This window comes from Podarcis tiliguerta (assembly GCF_965153285.1).
Source record: "Podarcis tiliguerta genome assembly, chromosome: 13".
NCBI lineage: Eukaryota > Metazoa > Chordata > Lepidosauria > Squamata > Lacertidae > Podarcis > Podarcis tiliguerta.
Window position 1 is genome coordinate 23,491,519 of NC_139546.1, and position 24,273 is coordinate 23,515,791.

Consider the following 24,273-nt stretch of genomic DNA (forward strand, 5'->3'; position numbering starts at 1 on the left):
CAACAACAAGAACCCACCAATAAATAAAAGAGTGCTTTTGAGCATGTGCAGAATGTCTCCCTTCCCCATTGGCGAGTAGCCATAGTCAGCCATACATAACCAAGGTTATGGGGGCAGGACTTCTAGGCAAGAGGTCATGTTTTGGCCATTTTAAAACACTAGCTGCCAGGACGTAGAGCACGGGAATATACATCCAGTTATACTGATGATAATCCTTACCACTGTCAGCATTCTCCAACAGGGGTCCACAAATATGGGCTTTTTTTCTGCTGGAACTCAGTTCTGGCACCTCTCAGGTGGTGCCATTGTCATTATAAGAGAACAAGGTTCATGGTGAGTTCCAGCCCCATTTTTTTCTAGAAAAATTGCACTGCTTAGGTCCATTCATTTCAGTGGGTCTCCTCTTGAATACATCTTAGATATACAACCCTTTGCCTCTTTAGAGCAGGATGTGAAAAACCCCAAAAGCTTTCTTGAAGTCTACTAGGAATAATTGGTTGGCTAGAACATGTGGACCCCTTTTTGCTCTTCCTCTTCTTATAAGCATTAATCTAATAAGACCATTTAATGGAGGGTGTGTGCGTCACTGTGCAGTAGGTTCAGATTAGAGTTGATCAGAAGGCATGTCTTTGAACTGTGGGCCTGAAGCAATGAGAGAAAGGGGGGGGGGGGAGCCAGCCGCCAGGAAAATCAGTTATGTTGCAGGCATGGGTAAGAGTGTAATTGACTCATTAACCAGAGGCCTTGCAAAGGGGAGTGTGTGGTGGTGACAGAGGGTGAGATTGTCCTGACCTAACAACCAGAGGCCTTGGAAAGGGCAAAGTGTGAGTTGTAACCTCAATATATGGGCCTGATATTAGTAAGGGTGTAGTTTATATTGTCAGGGTGATGGTTCGTCATGATACAGAAGGCTAATGAATAACAAATCCGTGGTGACTAGAGACATTTCAGGCATGCACAAATGTCAGATAAAGACACTGTCTATAACCAACCAACATCTTTATTACATTTAGAATTTCAGGTGGGGCAGAGACTCCTGCCCTTTGTGCCTATAGGCTCCTGGTTTCACTCCCCCCTGCGTTTCCTCCCTCTGGCCCGGGCTCTGGCACTCCGCTTGTCCTTCCTTTTTAGAAAAAAAAAAAGTATTTTAAAATTGTTTTAAAATTTTATTGAGAAAAATAATAATACATACAAATAACACAAATGAATCTCAAAACAATTAACACAAATATACATATAATACATATAGTCCCTACAAACTCAAACAAGACACCTTACCCACCCTGTTACCTCCCTCCACCACAGCTCAACTTCCTTAAATTTAAATTTGATTGTTTCATTGCATTTCTAAGAATCTTCATCTCTTACAACCATTCCTGATTTCATTTTCATCTTTGCTTTACCTACTTACCTACTTAATCTATGCTTAATAGGCATATATTCATATTCTCACATCTACTTTACATATTTAATCTATGAATATTAACATTTTTTTTAGAACAGTATTTTTCCATGTATTCTTCAAAACAATTCCATTCTAGTTTTAAATTGTGATTTGTTTGGGATCTTATGGCTGCTGTTAGTTTTGCCAACTCTATGTATTCACTTAGCTTATAAATCCATTCTTCTTTAGAGGGTATTGCCTCGCTTTTCCGTTTGCTGACTAGAACTATTCTAGCTGCTGCTGTGGCATATTAAAAAAATCTTTTCTTATTCTGTGGGATATCACTCCCTATTATGCCCAGTATATATGCCTCTGGGTTTTTTTTTCCTATGGAAGCCCTGAGCATTTTTTTTAACTCACGTATTACACGCCAGAAGCTTTTAATCTTTTCACAACTCCACCAAGTGTGGATCATTGTTCCTTCAGCTTTTCTGCTTTTCCAACATAAGTTAGACTTTAGTTTGTAAATTTTTGCAAGTTTGGTTGGTGTCATGTACCACCTAAAGAACATTTTTATAAAGTTTTCTTTAACAGAGTAGCAGGCTGTAAAGTTAATATCTACTTGCCATAGCCTCTTCCACTGTTCTAAATGGATAGTTCTGCCGATGTCTTGGGCCTATTTTATCTGCACCTCTTTTACAAATTCATCCTTCAGGTTCCACTCCAATAGGAAATCATACCCTTTTGATAGAAGTTTCTTGTTATTTTTTAATAATATTGATTGGAATTTTGAATCTTCTTTACCAAAATCTCTTTTGGTATCTGTTAAGTTGTGGGTGAACATATCAGACGACACAGCGATTCTTCAAACAGCTCTTGTTTATTCACAGGCCAGGACAGAACTGAACTGAAGGGCTCAGTCAGCCTGCTTATATAGAGCTCCAGTACCACGTTACTGTAACAACTTTCTAAAACTATCCAATCACTGAACCTCACTTTTGATCCTTCATTTGCATAACTATCTACAGTATCCCACTGCTGGCCCAGGGTGAGAACTTCAGTACATAACAGTATCTTATTTAAAGACACTGTTCAACTGATGGTATTGGAGCCAATCAGATACATGTTGCCATAGCTCCCTGAATTATTTTAACTTTAATTGGCCTTGGTCTTCTGTTATCAACTGTCTAGATGAGGGCCAGTGTCTTTCCATGTTCAGTTTTTTCACAGCATGTGCTTCCAGAAGGTATAACCACCAAGGAGTTTGTGGCTCCAATAATGGTTGATATCTAGTCCAGACTTTAAATAAAGCATTTCTAAGAATGTGACTGGTGAACCTGCCGTGTACTTTAGCTTTATTATAACTGAGATAGGCATGCCATCCGAATCTGTTACAGTGGCTCTCTAGATCTAAGATGTCCGTTCTCTCCAATGTTATCCAATCTTTTACCCAAATTAGGCATTCCGCCTCATAATATAGTCTCAGATTTGGCAGGGCAAGACCCCCCTCTTTCTTTCTTGTCAGTTAATAATTTATATTTTATACGTGGTTTCTTGCCCTACCAAATGAATCTTAACAAATCCTTCCTCCAGTCTTCAAAACATGATACTCTTTCAATTACCGTATTTTTCGCCCTATAGGACGCACTTTTTCCCCTCCAAAAATGAAGGGGAAATCTGGGTGCGTCCTATGGGGCGAATGCAGGCTTCGCGGACCTCTCCGCTAGCAGCGGGAGCGCTCCCGCTGCTGGCGGGGAGGTGCCTGCATACTGAAGCCTGCGCGCGCTGAGCTCAGCGCGTCCAGGCTTCGCGGACCTCTCCGCTAGCAGCGGGAGCGCTCCCGCTGCTGGCGGGGAGGTGCCTGCATACTGAAGCCTGCGCGCGCTGAGCTCAGCGCGTCCAGGCTTCGCGGACCTCTCCGCTAGCAGCGGGAGCGCTCCCGCTGCTGGCGGGGAGGTGCCTGCATACTGAAGCCTGCGCGCGCTGAGCTCAGCGCGTCCAGGCTTCGCGGACCTCTCCGCTAGCAGCGGGAGCGCTCCCGCTGCTGGCGGAGAGGTGCCTGCATGCGGAAGCCTGCGCGTGCTGAGCTCAGCGCGTCCAGGCTTCGCGGACCTCTCCGCTAGCAGCGGGAGCGCTCCCGCTGCTGGCGGGGAGGTGCCTGCATACTGAAGCCTGCGCGCGCTGAGCTCAGCGCGTCCAGGCTTCGCGGACCTCTCCGCTAGCAGCGGGAGCGCTCCCGCTGCTGGCGGAGAGGTGCCTGCATGCGGAAGCCTGCGCGCGCTGAGCTCAGCGCGTCCAGGCTTCGCGGACCTCTCCGCTAGCAGCGGGAGCGCTCCCGCTGCTGGCGGGGAGGTGCCTGCATACTGAAGCCTGCGCGCGCTGAGCTCAGCGCGTCCAGGCTTCGCGGACCTCTCCGCTAGCAGCGGGAGCGCTCCCGCTGCTGGCGGAGAGGTGCCTGCATGCGGAAGCCTGCGCGCGCTGAGCTCAGCGCGTCCAGGCTTCGCGGACCTCTCAGCAAGCAGCGGGAGCCAGCACTGGGCTCCCACGGCTTGCAGAGAGCTGCCTGTTTGGGGGCTGGGGTCGGGGGAAGCTCGGGCTTCCCCAACCCCGCGCCTGGGGGGGAAAATAATTTTTTCCCTTTATTTCCCCCCCAAAAAACTAGGTGCGCCTTATGGGACGGTGCGTCCTATAGGGCGAAAAATACGGTATTGGTAACATTTGAAAAAGATACAACATCTTAGGTAAAATATTCATTTTGATTATAGAGATTCTACCTAAAAATGATAGTTTCAACTATTCCATGTCTCTAAATTTCTCTTCACTTCTTTCAAAAAAATATATATAATTATTATCAAATAGATTAAGATTTCTCATTGTTATACCAATACTGTACCTAAATACTTTGCTTTTTTCACAATTTGTAGACCTGACTCAGTTTGTAAATCCTTTTGCTCTTGTTCCAATATATTTTTTTACCATGATTTTAGTTTTAGTTTTATTTAACTTGAAACCAGAGACCTTACCAAATTCTGCTATTTTCTCTATTGCTTTAGGAATACTTTTTCCAGGATCTTGCAATGTTAAAATTATGTCATCTGCAAAGGCCCTCAGCTTAAATTCCTTTTTGCCAGTGGTAATTCCTCTTATTTATTGTTCTCTTCTCAGTTCCAAATTTAGAACCTCCAGGGTTAATATAAATAGAAGAGGAGATGGGGGCAGCCTTGTCTCGTCCCTTTTTCGATTGAGAAATGTTTTGACTTCCCTCCATTAATTATGAGACAGACTTGTTGTTTCTGATATATCACTTTTATACCTCTGGTGTACCTTTCTCCCACCTTAGATTCATCCAAAACTTTCTGTAAAAAACCCCAAGAGAAGTTGTCAAAAGCTTTCTCTGTGTCTGTTAGCATGAAAGCAGCTTTTTTGCTAGGTTTTAATTCCAGATATTCAATTAAATCAATTACAACTCTCATATTGGGTTTCATATGTCTATTTGGTAAGACACCTGCTTGGTCTTGATTTATCATATCTTTTAGATGTAATTTTAATCTATTGGCCAAGATTCCCATAAATATTTTGTAATTATTGTTTAACAATCATATTGGTCTATAACTCCTTACTGACTCGTGGGGGGAACCTTGTTTATGGATCAGCACTATGTTTGCATCCCACCAAGTCTCTGGGGTCTTTCCGTCCTGCATTATTTTATTCATCATATTTTGGAATTGTATAGCTATAATCTCCTTTAATATTTTGTAATGCATTGACGAGAGACCATCTGGGCCTGGCGATTTGCCCAATTTCAGATTTGAAATTACTTGATGCAATTCCATTCTAGTAATTGGTGCATTAAGTTGGTCTACTTTTTCTTCATTGATTTTAGGTATTTCTTTCCCTTGGAAATAACTTATAATTTTATGCTCAGCCTCAGGCCCTGCCTTATAGAGGTTTCTAAAATAATCTAGGAAAGTTTTGGTTATATCCTCTTCAGTATCTATTAATTTCCCATTTTGTAATAGTTTATTAATTTGCATTTCCTTCTGTTTCTTTTTTAGCTGCCATTCCAGCAATTTCCCGGGCTTAATGGCTAATTCGAAATTTTTTTGCCTCATCCATGAAACATTGTTCTCTATTTCTTTTTTTAATAATGCTGAGAGTTGTAATTGTAATAATTTAATATTTTGGTTTGCTATTTTATCTTTGGGAGATTTCGCTAATGTTTTCTCATTCTTTTCAATTTCTTGTCTAATTTGATTTAACTTTGCTTCTCTAATTCTTTTTTGTAATATATTTTGTTGGATATAAAATCCTCGTATGAAGGCCTTACTGGTGTCCCATATTATTCTAATATCCGTATTTTGTGCCATGTTAATTTCAAAGAATTCCTTTAGCAATTTTTGAGCCTTTTGTTTTATTTTCTCGTCATTCAGTAACTTCTCGTTCAGTCTCCAACCTCTATAGTTCTTCTTGTCACCTCTTAGTTCTAGCTCCTGGTTTCACTCCCCTCTGCGTTTCCTCCCTCTGGCCCGGGCTCTGGCACTCCGCTTGTCCTTCCTTGTGCTTCCCCAGGAGCAGGATCTGATGAGGGAGACAATTTTGCTCGGCTTCCTGCCTGATGAAAAACCAAAGAACTGAGAGTCAGGTCTAGGAAGATGTGACTGAGCCAGAGGAGGCTGAGAGGTGAATGGATAGGACTGATGGCAGGGAGATGATGTCCGGGTGGATAAAAGCATATTGTGTGAAAGATGGATACATGTGGAAGAGGAGGGAAGTGATATACTTATGCATGTAAAGTGTTTTTATACCATGATCATTTAGTCAAATAGGTTTCTCGCAGTCACTTACAAACCAGAAGAGAGACACAGAAGGAAAAAGGGAAGGGGCGGGCGAAGGGTGTGCAGGAGAGGAGAAATGCAAGCTCAGGGTGCTTCTAGACTGTGGCTATTTTTAGGTGAGATTCAATCACATACCAGCAAAATCGGATTGTGCAATTTTAGTTGATTGGGAGGTCTTGTGGAACAAACCCACTTCCCCAAAAGTTCAGATTTCTTTGTGATAAGGAAGGTGATAGGAAAATGTACCGAAAAGTGTAAGGGCAAGATAACTTTTATTTTTTATGCAATGCCATCTAACCTCCCCAGAAAAAAATGATAATAAATGCTCATTAAATAACCAACATTGTCTAATCTCCCTGCAAACAAATCAGGATGATTGCTCAACCAACAGGCTGTCTGGAAACAATCTCAGGCACCAGTTCTTAAAGTTACAGTTATTTTAATTACTAGCAGGAATTAATGACTGATAATGAATGACAGTATGGCATAGTGGTTAGGATGTTGGACTAGGACCTGGGAGACAAGGGTTCAAATCACCACTTGGCTATGAAGCTCACTAGGTGACCTTGGGCCAACCAACATCTCTCAGCTTAATCTACCTCATGGGGGATAATATGGGGAGGGGGAGAGCCATGCATGCCAACTTGAGCTCATTGGAAAAAAGGTGGGGTGTAAAAGAACAAATGAATAGATATTATAGTTCAGGTAACCTGATGGACTGGCTGCTGGTAGGTGGCAACTGGGGGAGGACCAAAGGCAGCTGGCCTCTCAGCAGAGATGATGGAAGAGCCCTATTGTTCATTTTATCTCCCTCTGCCCTACAGCCCGATAGCGTGTGAGAGAGGAGTATGGGGTGCACAAAGCTGCCGCATAGCAAACTGTATCATCACTCTGTCTGGTGTGTTACTTTCTACTCTGTGTGGGGCCTTGACGTGGCCCTGGGTCTAGAGGTGGAGCTAGCTGCTCCAGCACCCAGAGCGGCACATGGCAAGCATCCCAGGGGGGCAGCGTGGCGATGTCATCCCCCCCCCCCCAGGGATGACACGTGGGGCGGACCGCACCCCCTGCACCCATGCCTGGGTCTGTTTTCATATGGTCCTTGGCCTAATTTTGAATGTGTGGCAAGGAGGAAAAATGGGAGGGGGGAGCAAAAGACAGAGGGGCACGCACAAGGAGTTTAAACAGAGAGTGTAAAGATGATGTCAGCATCTTAAAAAGCAGAGACATCACCTTGCCGGCAAAGGTCCGTATAGGTTTTCTATGGTTTTTCCAGTAGTGATGTATGGAAGTGAGAGCTGGACCATAAAGAAGGCTGATCGCCGAAGAATTGATGCTTTTGAATTATGGTGCTGGAGGAGACTCTTGAGAGTCCCATGGACTGCAAGAAGATCAAACCTATCCATTCTTAAGGAAATCAGCCCTGAGTGCTCACTGGAAGGACAGATTGTGAAGCTGAGGCTCCAATACTTTGGCCACCTCATGAGAAGAGAAGACTCCGTGGAAAAGACCCTGATGTTGGGAAAGATGGAGGGCACAAGGAGAAGGGGACGACAGAGGACGAGATGGTTGGACAGTGTTCTCGAAGCTACCAGCATGAGTTTGACCAAACCCATTCACATTTAAGAGCCTTTAGCCAAAGCTGCCCTAGATTGAGCCTGGGACCTTGTGTGCAAAAAAATGGAGTGGGGTGTGTGTGGAGGGGGAGGCCTGTGCTCTGCCACTGTGTTGCTTTTCTCCCTCTTCATTAAGGTAAAGACTAAATGAAGGAGGGGTGTGTGTGTGTGCTAACCATTTCTAGGCTGTCTTGCTCCCAGTCATTCAAGGAAAAGCTGGGCTTAATGCCCTCATTATGGGGGTTTCTTTTAATGCTATGCGAAGGGCTTTTAAAAATTATTATTTCCCCAGGTATTTAGAAATTCTTAAAAATTATTCTAATGTTTTTTAAAAATGCTGCTTTTATGACTTGCTGCTGGTGGTTTTTAACACTTCTTTCAATTGTGATTGCTTTTGTTTTGCTTGTTGTTGCTTTAATGGTTTATGGCATTTAAATTGCATTGTGCACTACTTAGGGAATGCTAGCTATTGGTGCTGTGTGTGTGTGTGTAGTTATTAAGTAAGTAATTGCAATCAGAGCCTTGAAAAAAAAAGTTTAGAAAACATGCAGCCTAGAAATACACTTAAAAGAGAGCCAGAATGGTGTAGGGCTTAGAGTGTTGGACTAGGACCTAGGAGACCAGCGTTCAAATCCCCACTAAGCCATGAAGCTCACTGGGTGGCCTTGGCCCAATCACAGTCTCTCAGCCCAACCTATGTTGTTTGGGGGGGGGGGGAGAACTATACATGCCACCTTGAGTTCCTTGGAGGAAAAACGACTTATCAATGTGATAAATAAAATATATAAATAATAAAATTGCAGAGGGCCAACCCTGTAAGAGCTACCACAGTGTCTTTTAAAAGTTGACGAGATGCACACATCTCTGAAAGTCCAACCATAAAGCTCCTGGGCATGCTCCTTTGGTTGGGAAGTTCCAAAGTGGAGGTTCTCTTCCTGCAAAGTACCTTTCTGCTTCCTCACAGACTTTATTTCAGAAAATGGGGGACTGGGAAGGTTCTCATGTCCAGGGGCAGGATGGACACATGAAAGGAGAATTTATTTATTGCAGGCAGGGCCCAGGCCATCGAGAGTTTTTCGTGGTAGTGCACAGATCCTTCGTTTGGGTCTGGAAGCAAATGATACTTGGGTGAGAAATGCTGATCATTACACATGGAGGAAGGTAGGCATGTGGAGGGGAGGCAGGAAAGATGAAGGCTGCTATAAAGCGGGGCTAGCTCTCCCATTAGGCAGGGCGAGGCGGCAGCTTTTGGAGCACCATTAAGGGGGAGAAAATTGCCAATTATTTTCATTACGAGAGGTGCCATTTTGATTTTCTGCCTCAGACGCCAAAATGCCTTGGGCCATTTCTGCTAAAAAAAGGAACAAATATGGAAGAGAGAGGCACGGAGGCAGAGGATAAATGGAGGAAAGGAAGAATGACTATACGGCTCAGGGAGAAACAGACGGATGTTGCAGGACTAGAAGCCCGTGACAGAGCAGAGGGGTTAATGCAGCCTTCTCAGAGTGGGTAGGGCATTCAGAGAGCGAGTTTAAATATATGTTTAAAATGCTGCTGCCGTATTGCATTTGTATAGCATAGTGGACAAACAGGGTGCTTCTGGAATCTAGTGTGTTAGCTAAATGGGCAGAGATTTTTCTTTCACAGGCTGGTTATTGGTTTTGGTTTTTAAAAAACTTGCACTGCTTAAATGAATGTAGCTCAGTGACAGAGCACATTTTCGCACATGTGAAATGTCCCTGGTTCAGTCCTTAGTATCTCCAGGGAGGACTGGGAAAGAAACCCTGGAGAGATTGAGCTAGATGGATCAATAGACTGCCTTGGTATACAGCAGCTTCCTATGTGCCTATGCAGTTTCTGAATGTGTTTCAAGGGCAGCTCCACATAAAGCTCATTACAGTACTCTAGTCTTAAAGCAACCAAAGTATGTGCTGGAATACCAGCTCTGTCAGGTCTCCTTTCTCCCTCAGTTGTCACCTGGCAGCAGCCATTCCATCAGTGGAAGAGATGGGAAATAGGACTCATTCCATCAGCTCTGCTGAAAGACCAGCAGAAACCTCCTGCCCCTGCACTGATTCTGTGTTAAAAGAAGTACTAGTTAAGAAATGGTGCCTGAATTTTTCTCCTCCTCCTTCTCTCCCTGTCAGGTTTTTTAAAAATAAATGAATACGTAGAGTGTAATCTTGCAGGCAATGACTAATTGATTGTATATAAACCATTTAAATGACTGTATAGGAGCCACCCTGGGAGCCTTTTTGGCCAATGAGCGGGGTACAAATGCTCTAAATGAATTAAAAAATAAAATAGAAACTGTGCCAAGATGAGCTTTCTCTAGAAGAGGCTGTACCTGGCACATCAGCTGAAACTGAGCAAAATGGGAGCTACATGCAGCCCTCAATGCCTTTTTTGGGGGCAGCCCTCAGCATCATTTGATGCTGCCCTCTCAGCCCTTGCACTGTCTTCCCAAAGCCAGGTGAGCAAGGTGCTGGGCTTTGGGAAGGAGGCGTAAGAGCTCTGATGGGGTCCTAGAATTATCCTGCCTCATTCCTAAAGCCTAGTTAGTCCTTTCCCAGGTTTGTGAAGTAGATGTGAGGACTCTAGGACCCTGCCAGAGCCTCGCACCTTCTTCCCAAAGCCTTGTCCTTTCTTAGCTCTGACCATATGTGGTGGTTGTTGCCCAGGCAGTCTGTTTATGTGTTTGCACAGGGGTTGGGTAGATGGGGAAGTCACAGAGAAGTGAGATTTTGTTCGATGGTGCAGACATCTCTCCTACCTTTCTCTCCTGAGCTGCTTCGATGGCTTTTTATGTCAGATTTTCTGAAATAAAAACAGGGCCCCTCATTAGAAACCCATGTTGTTTGACTCCATAAGACCATCCTCCAATTTCTAATTGTCTGCACAGTGAAATAAGATGCACAAACATGCATGCACTCCTGTACAGTTGCCCAAAGCACTCTCTCTCTCTTCTCTGCCACAAATATTTAACATAAGATTGTGCACATGGCAGTAAAAAAATAAAAATAAATGCCATTGAGCCACGTCTCCATGTAGAAAGAGAAAACAAATGAACTTTCTGTTGGTTTTCTATTTGTACTGCACCTTAAAACGGTAAAGGTACCCCTTCCCGTTCGGGCCAGTCGTGTCCGACTCTAGGGTTGTGCGCTCATCTCACTATAGGCGGGGAGCCAGCGCTGTCCGCAGACACTTCCGGGTCATGTGGCCAGCGTGACGGAGCTGCAACTGGCGAGCCAGCGCAGCACACGGAACGCCGTTTACCTTCCTGCTGGTAAGCGGTCCCTATTTATCTACTTGCACCCGGAGGTGCTTTCGAACTGCTAGGTTGGCAGGCGCTGGGACCGAACGACGGGAGTGCACCCCGCCGCGGGGATTCAAACCGCCGCCCATGAAATTGGCAAGTCCTAGGAGCTGAGGTTTTACCCACAGTGCCACCTGCGTCCCTACTGCACCTTATTCAAGCTAAAAAAGATTTGAGGCCATAACTACTCCATCTGCTACCACTGAGCTGCCAAGCTCTCCATCCCTCCACCTTTAAGTGTTTCAGGACACTCACCTGTGTCAGGGCACCATCATATCCTGCGCCCCACCAACCCCAAACTCTGAGGGGAAGACCCAAGCAGCATGACTAGATATTTGAGGAAGGAGACCAGGATTAGCCAGGGAGCTGTCCAGCAGTATCTGAGCTGTGAAAGCAGGTCCAGTGTGTGGTGAGCTGGAGCAGCTAGGGCACTGTCCATCAGTAGCTGAATTTGCAAGGGCCTGGTGAAGGAGCTGTTCTATCAAAGATACTGTACCAGGAGCTATCCGATGAAGACTGAAGAGCTTTATATTAGAGCTGGCTACCATGCTTCTTCCTGGTAACTCAGCAGGATCCTGATCTGCAGTTCATACCACTGCTTGCCTCTTCCTCTGGAGTATTTGGGCTCATCCAGACTTCCTTTTGTGTCTAGGCACAGTCCCACACTGTAAAGCTTTGAAAAGCACCATGTCTGAGTGCTTGCTCCCCCCCCTCTTTTTTTTTTTGCCTTGATGCTTTCCTTATGAAAATTTGCTCTTTATTTCTGAATCGGAGCAAACAACAATCTGTGAAAAACCTGAATTGCTGTTTGTTTCTATTTGGCGTTAAAGAGCAGGTTTTCAAAGGGGCAGTAGTGGAGCAAAAGAAAAAGTGCTCTTTAAGGTGAAGACCTGTGCCTAGAAAGCACGGCACAAATGGAAGTGCGGATGAGCCCTTTGTTTGTTTGTTTGAAACATTTAAATATCACCAACCTATTTGGATTTCAGGCTGTCACACAATCCATTTATATCATAACATAATCAGCAGCAATATATAAGAATGCAATCCTCTTTAAAAAAAAAAAGTGACAAAAACAAGACCAAGCTGTAGCAGTTTATAATCCCTGGGTGAACAGAAATGCTTTTGCCTGGCTCTGAAAAGAGCACACAGCTCTGCTCTTTTATGGCTTATTGATGTCTCCCAACATTATTATTATTTCCTGATGATAACACTAAAATGAGAAATTGAGGGGAGGTAAGTGTCTTGCATTTAGATTCAACTTGTTCTCATTTCAGGAATGAAGTTCCTCTACATCAAAGCCTAAGCAAATATCAGGCCACTGAAGAAGGCTCTGTTGAAAAGCTTTTGGCCAAATTGTTATTAAGGAACACTCATTTCCATATGCTTTAATGGGCATTTTGCCTTTATAAAGGTGATAAGAATGCTTGCTTTAATATTTTTACCCTTACTTTTATGAGTGGGATAAAATTATTATTTTTTTGTTACATAAACTTGATATAGTTCTTTTCCTTAACATTTTTAAGTTGAGCATGGTTAAGAATAAGGTAAAACTTGGAAGTTTCTGCTGAAAGGGTTGCAACATAGGCACCTGAGGAGCATCTTTTTGGAGGGTATTCTGTAACTGAGGAGGGTAGGGAAAAGCCCTCTCCCTTGTAATTAAATAGTGTACATGCTGAGCTTCAGTGTGTTCTCTGCTTCTGGCACCTCAAAGGTGATAGTGGCAGGTCCAGAGCTAGGGTGGGTTTTTTGGGAGGTTGCTGGGTCCTTCAAAATTTCAGCCTCCTCAGGCAGGGTGTGGGCTGGGAATCCCAGGAATTCCTCTGGGAATCCTGATGCTCTGTGGTTCCAGGCAATCTGGGCTGGGGGATGGAGTCTACTGTCATCTGGAGGCCATGATGATGCCCATCCTTGTTCTAATGGAATGACTCCAGTCATCATGTTAATGATTGAGGAAGGGAGACCATGGAAGTAGTATATCCCCCATGCAACAATAACAACTTCCCCAGAATCCTCCCCAGGGTCAGCCCAAGACATTTTTCTGCCTGAGGCAAAGGACAAAGTTGTGCAGCCCACGCCCAATTCCCCATGTATAGAGGCAGGTTGAATCTTTCTTCAACACTTGTAACAGTATCCTCCACCACCGTTGAGATTGACAGGCTAGTTTAGGCGGTGTACACAACTCTGTCTTCCATTAGATTAGAATGGCCAGGGGGCTGATGCTGCTGATCCCAACTCCCAGCCCTCAGAAGACACTGCCTTACTCTTCCCAATGGTAGGACTGGTCCGGAGAAAGATGAGAGACTGCACAACTTTCCCAGCTATGCACTCCCCCTGGGGCCACACAAGCTATCCCTCTTGATACCTCTTAGTCTGGGAGCCACTTTTCTCGCCAACGTAGCTCTTCCGGTTGGGGCTCAATTCAGCGGCCTCCTTTTCTGACTTCTCAGCCAGCTCCTGGGCCTCTAGAGGCAGTTCAGGATCCTTTGTGAGTGTGTTCTCTGATCTGGAAGGCAGTGCTGGTGTTAGAGGCTGGATGCTGCCCGAGCTGTCTGAAGATATGATTGGCTCAGATGTTTTCTTGGTCTCAAATTCCTGGGCACTGGCCATTTTGGTGGCAGTGTGAATATTCCAATTGCGCTTTCCTGAAGATGCATGTTTAGGAGATGAACTCTGAAGAAATGGAGAATGGGGCATTCAGCCGGGGAGAAAGATGACCAAAGAGTCATGACTTTCAGCTCCAAATCTCTCCTACCCTCCATGTACAGATATTGCTCCAGTTCTCTAAACCACCAGCTAGGCAGCAGGAGGTTGGGCTTTGAAGCCCTTGATGTCCCACCTGAGACACAGGTACAGGGCTCATCCTTAACCCACTCTTCCCCAGGATGCAAACCCAGATATACAAGGCCTGCTCCATTTCCCTCTTCTTCCCATTCTGTTCCCCACCAATTCCCAGGGGCCAGAGCTTACTGACCTTGAGAGCGTTTTTCACTTTGCCTTTGAGAGGCAGTGATGGAGCTGACGAACTGGGTTTCAGGCTTTTGGGCTTCTTCCCTTTCTTCTTCTTTGGAAGCTCATCAAGGTTTTCTTCGGAGGGCGGCCGCAGCATTTGGACAATCCTGACCCAGGCATCAAAGAGATCACCTCGCTTGTCTGACTCACACAGCTGGAGGTAGAAGGTGCGGCCACTCACCAGCTTGAACCGCAGCTGCTTTTTCTCTGCATTGTGGATGCTGATCTTGACGTAACGCAAAGGGAATAACCTGCATAGGTGTGTGTGTTGAGGGAGTGAGATTGGGAACAGTTAAGGCTTTAAAAACTGCAGCTTACTGTTCTGCACCACTGAAATGATCATCTGTAAGGAAGAAAGCAATGAAAGTTAATCTGTAAGAAAGCAGATGCTCTGTCTCAGTAGCTCAGCAGCAGAGCATCTGCTTGGCTTGCAGAAGGTCCCAGGTTCAATCCTGGGTCATCTCCAGGCAGGGCTGGGAGTGTTTTCTGTCTGAAACCCTGGAGAGCTGGTGCCAATCAATATTGACAATATTGGGCTAGATGGACTGTTGATGTGAATCTGTACAAAGCTACTTGCTATGTTTCTATGTGAACTTTTTCTAGTTCAAGATAATTTATTCATTTGTATCTTTAATAGCATGGGTGGATAAATCATGTGGACAAGTTTGAAATACTTGTTATAAGCTTACTCATACACATTTTGAAAAGCCCAATGCTGTGCGATTTCATGGAGTTGTCTTCACAGAATTTGCATTAGGATGCAAATGCTGATTCCCCCCCCCCCAAGTTAGCCTTGGTTTCTCAGCTGCTAAAAGTATAGGGAGGAACCCGGGGCTTACTCTTCACTCATCTGTGATTTCACCAACAAAGCAAAAGTACTAGGAACAACAAACCTCCAGTGATTGAACTGTACAGGGAGAAGAAGAGTCTGCTTTTGCCACCATCCTTTTCATGTTGAAGTCATGCTAGTACAATGATAACTGGAATTTTTGCCATCAACCTTTTACAAAAACAATCATCCTCAAAGCACATGGCTGTTGGCATTTCAAGCAGGGAGGCATTCCCACAATATCCTCCAATTCAGCCACAGGTTTGCTGGTGATGAGGACACACAGTTCCCACTAAAGCCATTTGGGCAAATACAGAACAACCAGAACAGGTGAATATAGGTTCCAGGGCTGAGCCATAGAGACCTGTGACTCAAATTAAGCCCCACTTCCCTTGCTTCCTGTGATGTGCTATGGAAATTCACTGAGCATGGGATATTGTCACCTGGCCATGCCCCTGATGCCACTGCAGGAAGACTCACCTAGTTAGCTCATATCTTGGTGGTGGGTGACGGTGGAAGATGCTTTTCGCCTTTGTAGTGTGCTCTTCAGATGGGGCAATGGGCCGTGCCAGGAGCAGCACATTTGGGATCAGCAGGACAGGGCTTGTAGAGGTAATGCCAAGAGTCACAATATGCTCCTGGTTGTGGATCTCAACTGGGCCACCTTGTTTGCTGATCTGAGGGTACAAGATAGACTTAACACACAGTTTACCGCCTTCTAAAAATGGACGGTATCTCAACCAGCCTCCCCCAACTTGGTGCCCCTCTAGATGTTTTGTAACACAACTGCAATAATCTCAGATGGTTGGCTATCCTGTTGGTGGGGCTGATGGGAGTTGCAGTAGAAAAACATCTAGAGGGCACTGGGTTGGGGATGGCTGGATGAATCCTTATTGCTAGTGTTTTGTGTTTGGAGAGGGACTAACCTACAGTGGAAATTACATGTACTTTCCTTTGCTGCCTGCCCTTTAAAATTTTATTTTAATTGGGTGATATTCAACTAATTTTTAACCAGTAGATTCAGGATAGACCCCCCCCCCCCAAAAGCACTTCTTCATGCAGTGCATAGTTAAAACTATAGAATTTGCTCCCACAGGAAGTAGTGATAGCCAGCAGCTTAGACAGTTTTAAAAAGAGGATTAGATAAAATCACAGAGGATAAGACCGTCAATGGCTACTAGCTACGTTGTCTACGCTCTTCGGTTGGAGACAGTAAATGATTCCGAATACCAGTTGCTGGAAACCACAAGAGGGGAGAGTGCTCTTGAGCCCAGGTCTTGCTTGCAGGCTTCCCGCAGGCAACTGGTTGGCCACCTTGAGAACAGGATATTGTGCTAGATGGGCCACTGGCCTAATCCAGTAGGCTCTTCTTATGTTCTTATCCACTGAAATTAATGAACATGACTAACTTAAATCCATTCATTTCAATGGGGGTACTCTGAGTAAAAGTTAGTTAAATATCACCCTTACAGTATCATATGTATTTCATATGAGATTTCAGTGGGACCTAAGTGCAACTAAGTCTGGATTGAACTCAATGTATTTGTGGAGAATCTGGTGAATATATAAACTGAATATAATTTCCTTCTGACATTCTTCCAGCTATGAAGGCTAATATATATATATGAATGACTTAACCCCAAAGGGTACAAGTTGGTATTTAACATAATTGCCTCAAAATCCATCAACAGACATGGGCTGGTAGCCTGGAACAGAAAAAATGGTAGAATGTTACCAAGTGCTTATAGCTGGTGAACTGCATTTGCCTGATGCTTCTCAAATCATGCAGGCTTGAACTAATCCCAAACAACCAATCACAACTAATCTGTGATGTGTGGATAATAATTCAGGGTTAGCCAACTTGGAGACCTCCAGATGTTGGAGTACAACACCCACCATCATCGGCCATGCTGGCTGGAGCTGAGGGGAGTTGTAGTCCAAAACCCCTGCAGGGTGCCATGTTGACTCCCCTTGGAATAATGATACACTAGCCAAGAGCAGAACTTTTAAGGCCCAAGATCCTATCATTTTAGGAATGAAAGCATTTACCTAGCCTTGCTGGCCTGCACCTCTCCTTTGTACCTGTTTAGATTCCTGCCTCCTACACCCGCACCAAACCTCCCAGGGGCTTACCTGGATAAAGTCACTTTCAAACATGGGGGAAAACTGGAACATTCCATATTCCCCCTGGCGCAGCTGGCGCTGGAGGGGCCCCATTTTCCTGGTGAAAAAGGTTTTCCCATGGCTTGCTTCTGTGCCTGGCATCTTGGAAAACAGCAAAGATTAAACTGAGAAATGGGGCCAACTTTTCTAAGCATCTGTAGTGGAAGTCAACTAAGTTTTACTCAGTGTAGGCCCATTGGAATTGAAGGTCCCCCACTTGGTCATGCTCATTCAATTTCAATGTGCCTACCACCCCTGGTTTTCAGATTCAAGTTTTCCCATTCAAAGTTTGGTATTTGTAGAGGCGATGAAAGCTTTTCAGCTTCAAAATGTGGCCTTTTGCTCTTGCTAGGGTGGTGAATGCTTCATATTCAGAATCAATGAAAAGAGCAAAGTTTTGTGGGAAGAGTGCTTATTTACCCTGTTGTTATGGTAGGAATCAAAAGCAACCCCCCCAGCCTATCTTGCTTCAGTGGGATACAACAGGGCTCAGAAGCAGTGTAAATTGAATATTATACCAACATACTATTTTAATTCCAGGCCAAATCCAGTGCTAGCTTCAAAACTTTAGAGCACCTAAACCAGGGATTTGGAAACTCATCCTTGAAATCAGTCCTCTAGGCCTCTCTGTTTGTCCCGTGGGACTCTTATCCAACCACACCCCTTTCCAGGCTGCACCCTTAAATGGCTCTGCTCTGTGCCTTCCATTAGTGTGGAGATGTGGAACCTGTGACTCTCCCAAATATTTCTAAACTGCAACTCCCATCAGCTCCAGCAAATGGCCAGGGATGGTGGGCCCTGGAGGGGCAAAGGTTCCCCACACTTGCTTTAGTTGTGTCCCCCCCACCCCAGCTAGAATATGTACTTGCACTGATGGAGAGAGATGTGCAGGATGTGGTTGTAGGTAGAAACCTTTGGCTTGACTGTACAAAGCTAAGAGTCACACCTGTTGCTCTGCCTGCTTCTTCCTATGGCCCTGCCCTTCCCTGCCATGTGGCCCCCAGGAGGTTGTTCATAAGAGAGTTTGGCCCGCAGGTTGCAAAAGGTTCCTCATTCCAGCGCTAAACAGTTTGGTACCAGGCAGCATACCTTAAGGACCACCTCCTTCCATGCAAACCTGCCAAGGCAGTCACATTAATGCAGAAAGCTGTACCACACTTCTGTTGGAGGTACACAATGACAGGTATGCGATACAGGGACTTCTCAGGACTCACTCACACTTCCACTTGTCCCATGATTTCTAGTCACGGGTCCAATAGTGTGGTGGTGCTGTTATTGTTTGTCGTGCCACTTTCCCTGGGAAACCCCACTGTTTACCAATGAATTGGAACAAACGTCAATCTGCAGAAAATCCTTTTTTTTGTGATTCAGCACTAAAACATGGGGTTTACCGGAGAAAATGGCAGGACAAAAAAAGGAACTTTTGAACCTGTGACTAAGAAAAAGGACAAGCCCTTTAAGTTTGCCTAGGTAGCCCTCTCTGGAGCACTCTGCCTCTCTTCACAGCTGCTTCAAAGAAGTGGTGGTGGGGTCTAGTGTGCACCCTCCTCCGTCCTCTTCCTTACAGTCAGCGACCTCCCCCCCCCCCACATGATTTCCCACCAGACACAGGAGGAGGAAGTTGGCATTCTGATTAACATGGAGTGGCCGTTTATATATCCTCAAAACAGACAACAAATGAGGGCAGAGTGCCAGATTGCCCTCCGCCCCCTCCTGAAAAGAGGCAGTGACTGCTGCTGAGAGGTCAGGGACACAATGGTGCCCCTCCCTGCCAGCTCCTCCTCCTCTTCCTCTAGCTTTAAACAGGACTTAGGCCAGATATTCCTCTGACAGCCCTTCGAATAGACGGCTGTCCTCTGTAAGGTAGGAGACCTGGCCACCCTACAGGCAGCTGCCGTAATTGTAATTGCCCACAATGCTCTGAGGTCATGTCACATCCCTCCACAGCATTGAGGGCAATTACACTAATTACCACTCAGTGCTAGTTTGAGAGCTGGAAAAAGGGGGTCCTGGAGAGTGGCATCATCATCATCAGGCTCTTAGTAGCTGCCCAAGGATGTTGCCTGCTGACACACTGGGCCTGCTTTAAGCTAGCTGCAAAGACCTGATTCTTCCAACACACACTTGGGCTAGAAGGGGAGGGCGGTTATTGTTTTGTTCTTTTCTTGTTTTTATTATGTATTTTGTCTTATCCTGTATTTTTATGCTGTGAACTGCCATGAGATCTATGGATGAAGGGCAGTATACTACTACTGCTGCTGCTGCTGCTGCTGCTACTACTAATAGAAGTGAAACTGTTTCTTGTTGGCTGTGCTGCTAATTTTAATATTATTGACGGTCTTTTTACTGTCCCCCTTCTGATTTTATGCTGCTGTCCTTTTAATGATGACATGATTGCTTTTAATGTTATCCAGCTTGAGATGTCTTTGACTGAAAGACAGGACATATTTTATCCTAATAGCAACATAAAGAGCATATCTGCATTGCATGCCATTCTAACCCCACCCCCAGAATCAAAGGGATTGTAGTTCTAGTTCTCAGTGTTCTTTATGGTCAGAAATCTCTAGACCTCCTCAAAATAACTAGAAACTCCAGGATTCTCTGGCTAGAAGGAATGACCATTAGAGTTCAATATTGCTTTATAAATACAGCCTGTTAATTATAGTAGTTGGGGAAGGCTGGGGACACACACACACACACACACACAGAGAGAGAGAGGGGGGGGGGAGAGGGAGAGAGAGAGAGAGAGAGAGAGAGAGAGAGAGCAGTTTGCCTAGGGCTATCCAGTGAGATCCATGGCTAAGCTGGGACTTGAACCTGGTCCAAAGCTATCACCACTATACCATTATCCCTTTTGCCTTCATGGAAGGGACTGAACCTTTTGCCTGTTATTTGACTCTAGTACTAATAGGATCTTTGGGAGCAGTGGGTATAGATTACAAGCCCTTTGCTGGCACTAAAAAAGCTTCATTTTAGTGGGTTTAAAAGTTCATTTTTTACTGCAAACTCTGGAATCTGGTAGGTCAGGGATAACTAACACTGTGCCCCCAGATGCTGTTGAACTTCTGCTCTCATTAGCTATGGCAAGCATGGCCAATGGCCAGGGATGATGGAAATTGTATCATTATCATCATCATCACCATTTATATCCAACCTTTCCTCCAAGGCACTCAAGGTGGTGTAAATAGTTCTCCCATTTTATCCTCACAACAGCCCTGTGAGGTAGGTTAGATTGAGGGTGAGTGACTGGCCCAAGGTCATCCAGTGAACTTCATAGCTGAGTGGGGATTTGAACCCCACTAGTCCAACACACTAACCACCACACAGCACTGTTGTTGTAACCAGCAGCATCTGAAACCCTTGCCTGGCATTACTTTCTCCTTTCTTAGAGTCTAGCTTCACTGGGGGTTCACCTTGGAATCTGTTTTAAATACCTGGGCTCAGACCTAGAACCTTGAGAACAGAACAGAGTGTCTCTGTGAAAATGCAAAGAGCCTTTGTTAACCTCTGAATAATCACAACTTGGCACCATATTCCTGGGATTAGGGGAAGGACCTCCAGACCAGCAGACACAGCTTCTACAAAGATTTGAGGCCCAGCAATTCTTTTATTTTAAACTCTTAAACTTTTACCCTGTCCCACACCCCAGACACTTACCTGTGCTCACTCTACTCATGTTATCTTCTTGTCTATCAGATTCTGTTATTCAGAGCCTCCTCTTTTGTCACACTGGCAGGTGTTTTATGACATCACTGATGTCTCTATTGCTTCTTTAGCCCAATCATTGCTCACCTGGTTTACAGGTGACGAAGTGGGTCAGAGAGATCATATAAAATAATTAATCTATGTAAATCAGTGGCCGAGCAGAGCTTTGAACTCAGACTGCTGTCCAGCAGGATGTAGATGACAAAGCTTAAAATCCAGTGATAAATGATATAAAGTTTGATACAAACTTTAGATCCCTGTGTGTGTGTGTGTGTGTGTGTGTGTGTAATAACCTGTAGAGAAGGTAGGAAGAAAACAGACCACATAAAACACAATATAGTATGTTAAGTATACTATTAAATAAAGAATTAAAAACAATGCAATTTTTTAAAATGAGAAATATAAAATAATTATATTAAAATGGTAAAAAAACCAGTGTAAGGTGTTAATAATTTTAAAATTAAGGCAAGATCCTGTGCCAACAAGATTGAGTCCCATCAAGCTGCTTTGAATCACATCGGGGAAAAAGGTGGGTTAGAAATAAATAATGATAATAGATTCACACTTTTGGAATTCCTGGTGGGATCCTGTTGATCAGGTTCTGAGTTCAGAGGTGCAAGATTCAAGTTCCTATATGAGTCCTCCTTTCTGATCACAAGCCATGGGAAGTACCAGCTAAAATATGGCTTTGGAGATGCGGTTGGTTGTGGTTATAAAAGGGCTTTCTCAGTGATGGCCTCAGCTTTTTGGAATGCTTTCTATAAGGAGAGGCAGGCAGCTCCCAGCCCTGCAGATGCAAATTAGCGGGGGACAGGTCTCCTGAATTTAAGAGTTGTGTAGAAAGTGGGAGTTTGGAAAGTGCAGATTTTCTCACCTTTTTATGACATGTAGGACCTGCCAAAATTACTACTTCTCTGCTCCTCACCACCCTACTCCCTATAGCCACTGCTGTCTTAGACTGAGGGAAGAGTAGGCAGCCCCAGACATTCACTTGCTTGCACCACAGCAGCTGCTTAAATTATGGGCTGCAAGGTGGAGGCTTTGGCTTTATTGATCGCCAGTCTGCTGTTGCTTTGGGGTGAGGAAGGGATCCAGTCAGTGGCCCCCTTAGCCTCAATTCCCCATTCTTGAAATGGACAGAGAGGTGACCAGTTTAACTGTATGGTGTAGTGACAGTGAATCAAGAAAAGGAGTATATTGCATTTTATCCAAACCAAAGACCCATCAAAACCATCCTTTTTTGCCCAGATGGGGGTGTAGCTGGCAAACCAGCCAAATCTCCTTTGTTATGTGTTGCTTGTGCCTTGCTTGAGCCTACTGCCAAGCACCTTAACGGGGTGGACCTAAGTTCAATCATGGAAAGGGGGAGAATAATTCTCCCCCCATCCACTCTCCATAACATGCCTCCCTCTTGCTTGTCTTTTAAAAAATTATTCTGATCTATAGCTCCTGAAGCTTTAGTATTTTCTGGAAGGGAAAGATTCTCCAACCCTTTCATTATTCTGGCTGCTCCTTTCTGCACCTTTTCAAATTCTGTGCTGTCTTTTCTGAGACGGGGTGACTAGAGCTTCATATCTCAGTGCCATTTATCTTGTTGCAAGCACCAGAGAGAATCATGAGGCTTACCTCTTGTTCCTTTTAGCCACACGAGGGTGCTGCCTGAACACTTGAAAGGCTCTATTTAAATGGCATGGCTATGTTTGCTCATTTTACTGAGTGGGGGGAGGACAAAGAGGTCAGCAGCCAGGCAGCAGCATCCAGCGCAGGCATAGTCAACGTGATGACCTCCAGATGTTGCTGGACTACAACACCTATAATTCTTGACCGTTGCCCATGCTGATTGTGACTGGTGGGAGTTGTAGTACAAATGTATTGAGGGCACCACATGGCTATCCTTCATCTAGCCAGAGCAGAGTCAGGGCATCTCCTGAAGATGTCCCACAAGGCAGTGGAGGTTTAGCATCAGTTTTATTTCTCTTAGATGGGCTACCTTCCCAGGTTGGTGAGCCCTACCTGTCCCTCACTTCCTTCTACAGCATATGCAGAAACTGCCTTCTTGACCATTGGACCCACCATTATTCTTATCCCCTCAGTCTTCTGAGCTGGTCTTCACATGCTGGGGAAGTCCCTAACTCACCAAGGATTTGAGACCCATCAACTACCCTCACCTGGTTTAGCCAGCCAGTTGAAGCTGTTCCCAATGTAGAGCCACTGTTACATGCTGACTGCTTCTAGGAGCCACAAATGAGAACTGAGTGCAGGGTGGAGACCAAAGGTGGACAAACCACACCAGAAGGAGCACAACGTGTTCCCCACCAGAGATACCACACCTCCCCTAACACCCCATACAACTCCCACTAACCCTCAACAATTGATCATAGTGGCTAGGGCTGATGGGAGCTAGAGTGCAACAGCGTCTGGAAGGCCACAGGTTTCCCACCCCTATTCCTAGTCCAGTGCTATCAACTCCCAACTGGCCAGGGTTTCAGGCAGGAGTCTCTTCCAGCCATGCTACCGGATAACCTTTTCTTTTTGGAAACTGCAGATGTTAGAGATTTGACCTGTGACCTTCTGAATCCAGAACATGTGCTCTGCTAGGTGATGGCCTCTTTCCATTTATTTATGATCCCTTTAGGTTTATTAACTGCATTAGTCACCACAGCAATGTCCACAGCAATGCTAAATATGGTCAATGCAAATAAGGGATATTTATCTTGCTACTACAGAGAAGACACAGATGCCCTTGAGAAATAACTTAACTAAATAATCAGTTCTTAGTATTTATAATAATTAGTAATTCTCGCAAAGGCGATGTGAAATTAGTATTAGTATTACCCTCATGTTAGTATTACCCTACTGTATTGCAGATGCTATGGCTGAAATGGTTCCTTGTCCCAGCTTACCGAGTATGTTCCTGAGTGATGTCAATTTTGATCTAGGATTTCCTGGTTCATAGCTCACTAGGCTGTATTGCAGTGTCACATTTTAAACCTAGGATTGGGTAGCTCTTATTGATCTCCAAGTCCTATCAGCTCCAGCCAGCATGGCCAACGATTGGGGATGATGGGAGTAGTAGTTCAGAAACATCTGGAGGGACACCAGTTCTCCATCTCTGTTTTAAAACTAATAGAGTTTTGAAGATGATAGATAGATGGAGATAGATAGATAGATAGATAGATAGATGGATAGATGATAGATAATTTGCTGTCAGTGCTTCTCCAAGAGGTTTTGCACTCATTCTAAAAATTGTTGCGTTATAAATTTCCCAGACGATCATTTTATTGCTCCAAATAAACTGTAAGATGCAATCCTGGATTGCGAGTGCAAAAGGCTCTTGAGAAAAACCCAAGCAGGGTTTCTTTGTAGAAGCACCATGCTGTTATATGTTGATTGGGAGCACAGGGATGAATTTGAGCCAA

The 24,273-nt window shown here is 44.7% G+C and overlaps 2 protein-coding genes and 1 long non-coding RNA gene across 10 annotated transcripts in view; 1 reads left to right on the plus strand and 2 right to left on the minus strand.

Annotated features, from left to right (window-relative positions):
* LOC310662055 overlaps positions 1 to 24,273 on the minus strand; it is a 359,048-nt gene that overhangs the window by 163,833 nt on the left and 170,942 nt on the right. The window lies entirely within an intron of this gene.
* The window catches only part of LOC310661949 (acid-sensing ion channel 2), a 384,099-nt gene that overhangs the window by 79,521 nt on the left and 280,305 nt on the right, over positions 1 to 24,273 (plus strand). The gene's annotated exons all lie outside the window — the stretch shown is intronic.
* LOC310661980 (uncharacterized protein) lies at positions 983 to 22,575 on the minus strand. 5 transcript variants are annotated; one of them, XM_083408749.1, is made up of 9 exons: positions 22,481 to 22,575; positions 20,807 to 20,941; positions 17,120 to 17,251; positions 15,467 to 15,663; positions 14,120 to 14,408; positions 13,511 to 13,818; positions 10,606 to 10,649; positions 5,838 to 5,996; positions 983 to 1,123 (listed from the first exon to the last, which is right to left on the minus strand). In XM_083408749.1, the coding sequence occupies exons 3-8, from the start codon at positions 17,249 to 17,251 to the stop codon at positions 5,881 to 5,883; spliced, it is 1,086 nt and encodes a 361-aa protein (XP_083264875.1). In that variant the 5' UTR covers positions 20,807 to 20,941; positions 22,481 to 22,575; the 3' UTR covers positions 983 to 1,123; positions 5,838 to 5,880. The 5 variants fall into 5 exon arrangements, with proteins under 5 accessions (XP_083264875.1, XP_083264873.1, XP_083264871.1 ...); XM_083408747.1 differs by having other exon boundaries at positions 15,467 to 15,681; positions 22,481 to 22,572; XM_083408745.1 differs by having other exon boundaries at positions 5,859 to 5,996; positions 15,467 to 15,681; positions 22,481 to 22,571.

Bases quoted from the DNA above. Each gene is read 5' to 3' on its own strand.
- LOC310661980 (XM_083408747.1), bottom strand. From the start codon at position 17,251: ATGCCAGGCACAGAAGCAAGCCATGGGAAAACCTTTTTCACCAGGAAA. The intron at 14,409-15,466 runs GTGAGTCTTCCT...ACACCTATGCAG, and splicing joins CCAAGATATGAGCTAACTAG to GTTATTCCCTTTGCGTTACG. The intron at 10,650-13,510 runs GTATCAAGAGGG...TTTTTATTTCAG, and splicing joins AGTGGCTCCCAGACTAAGAG to AAAATCTGACATAAAAAGCC.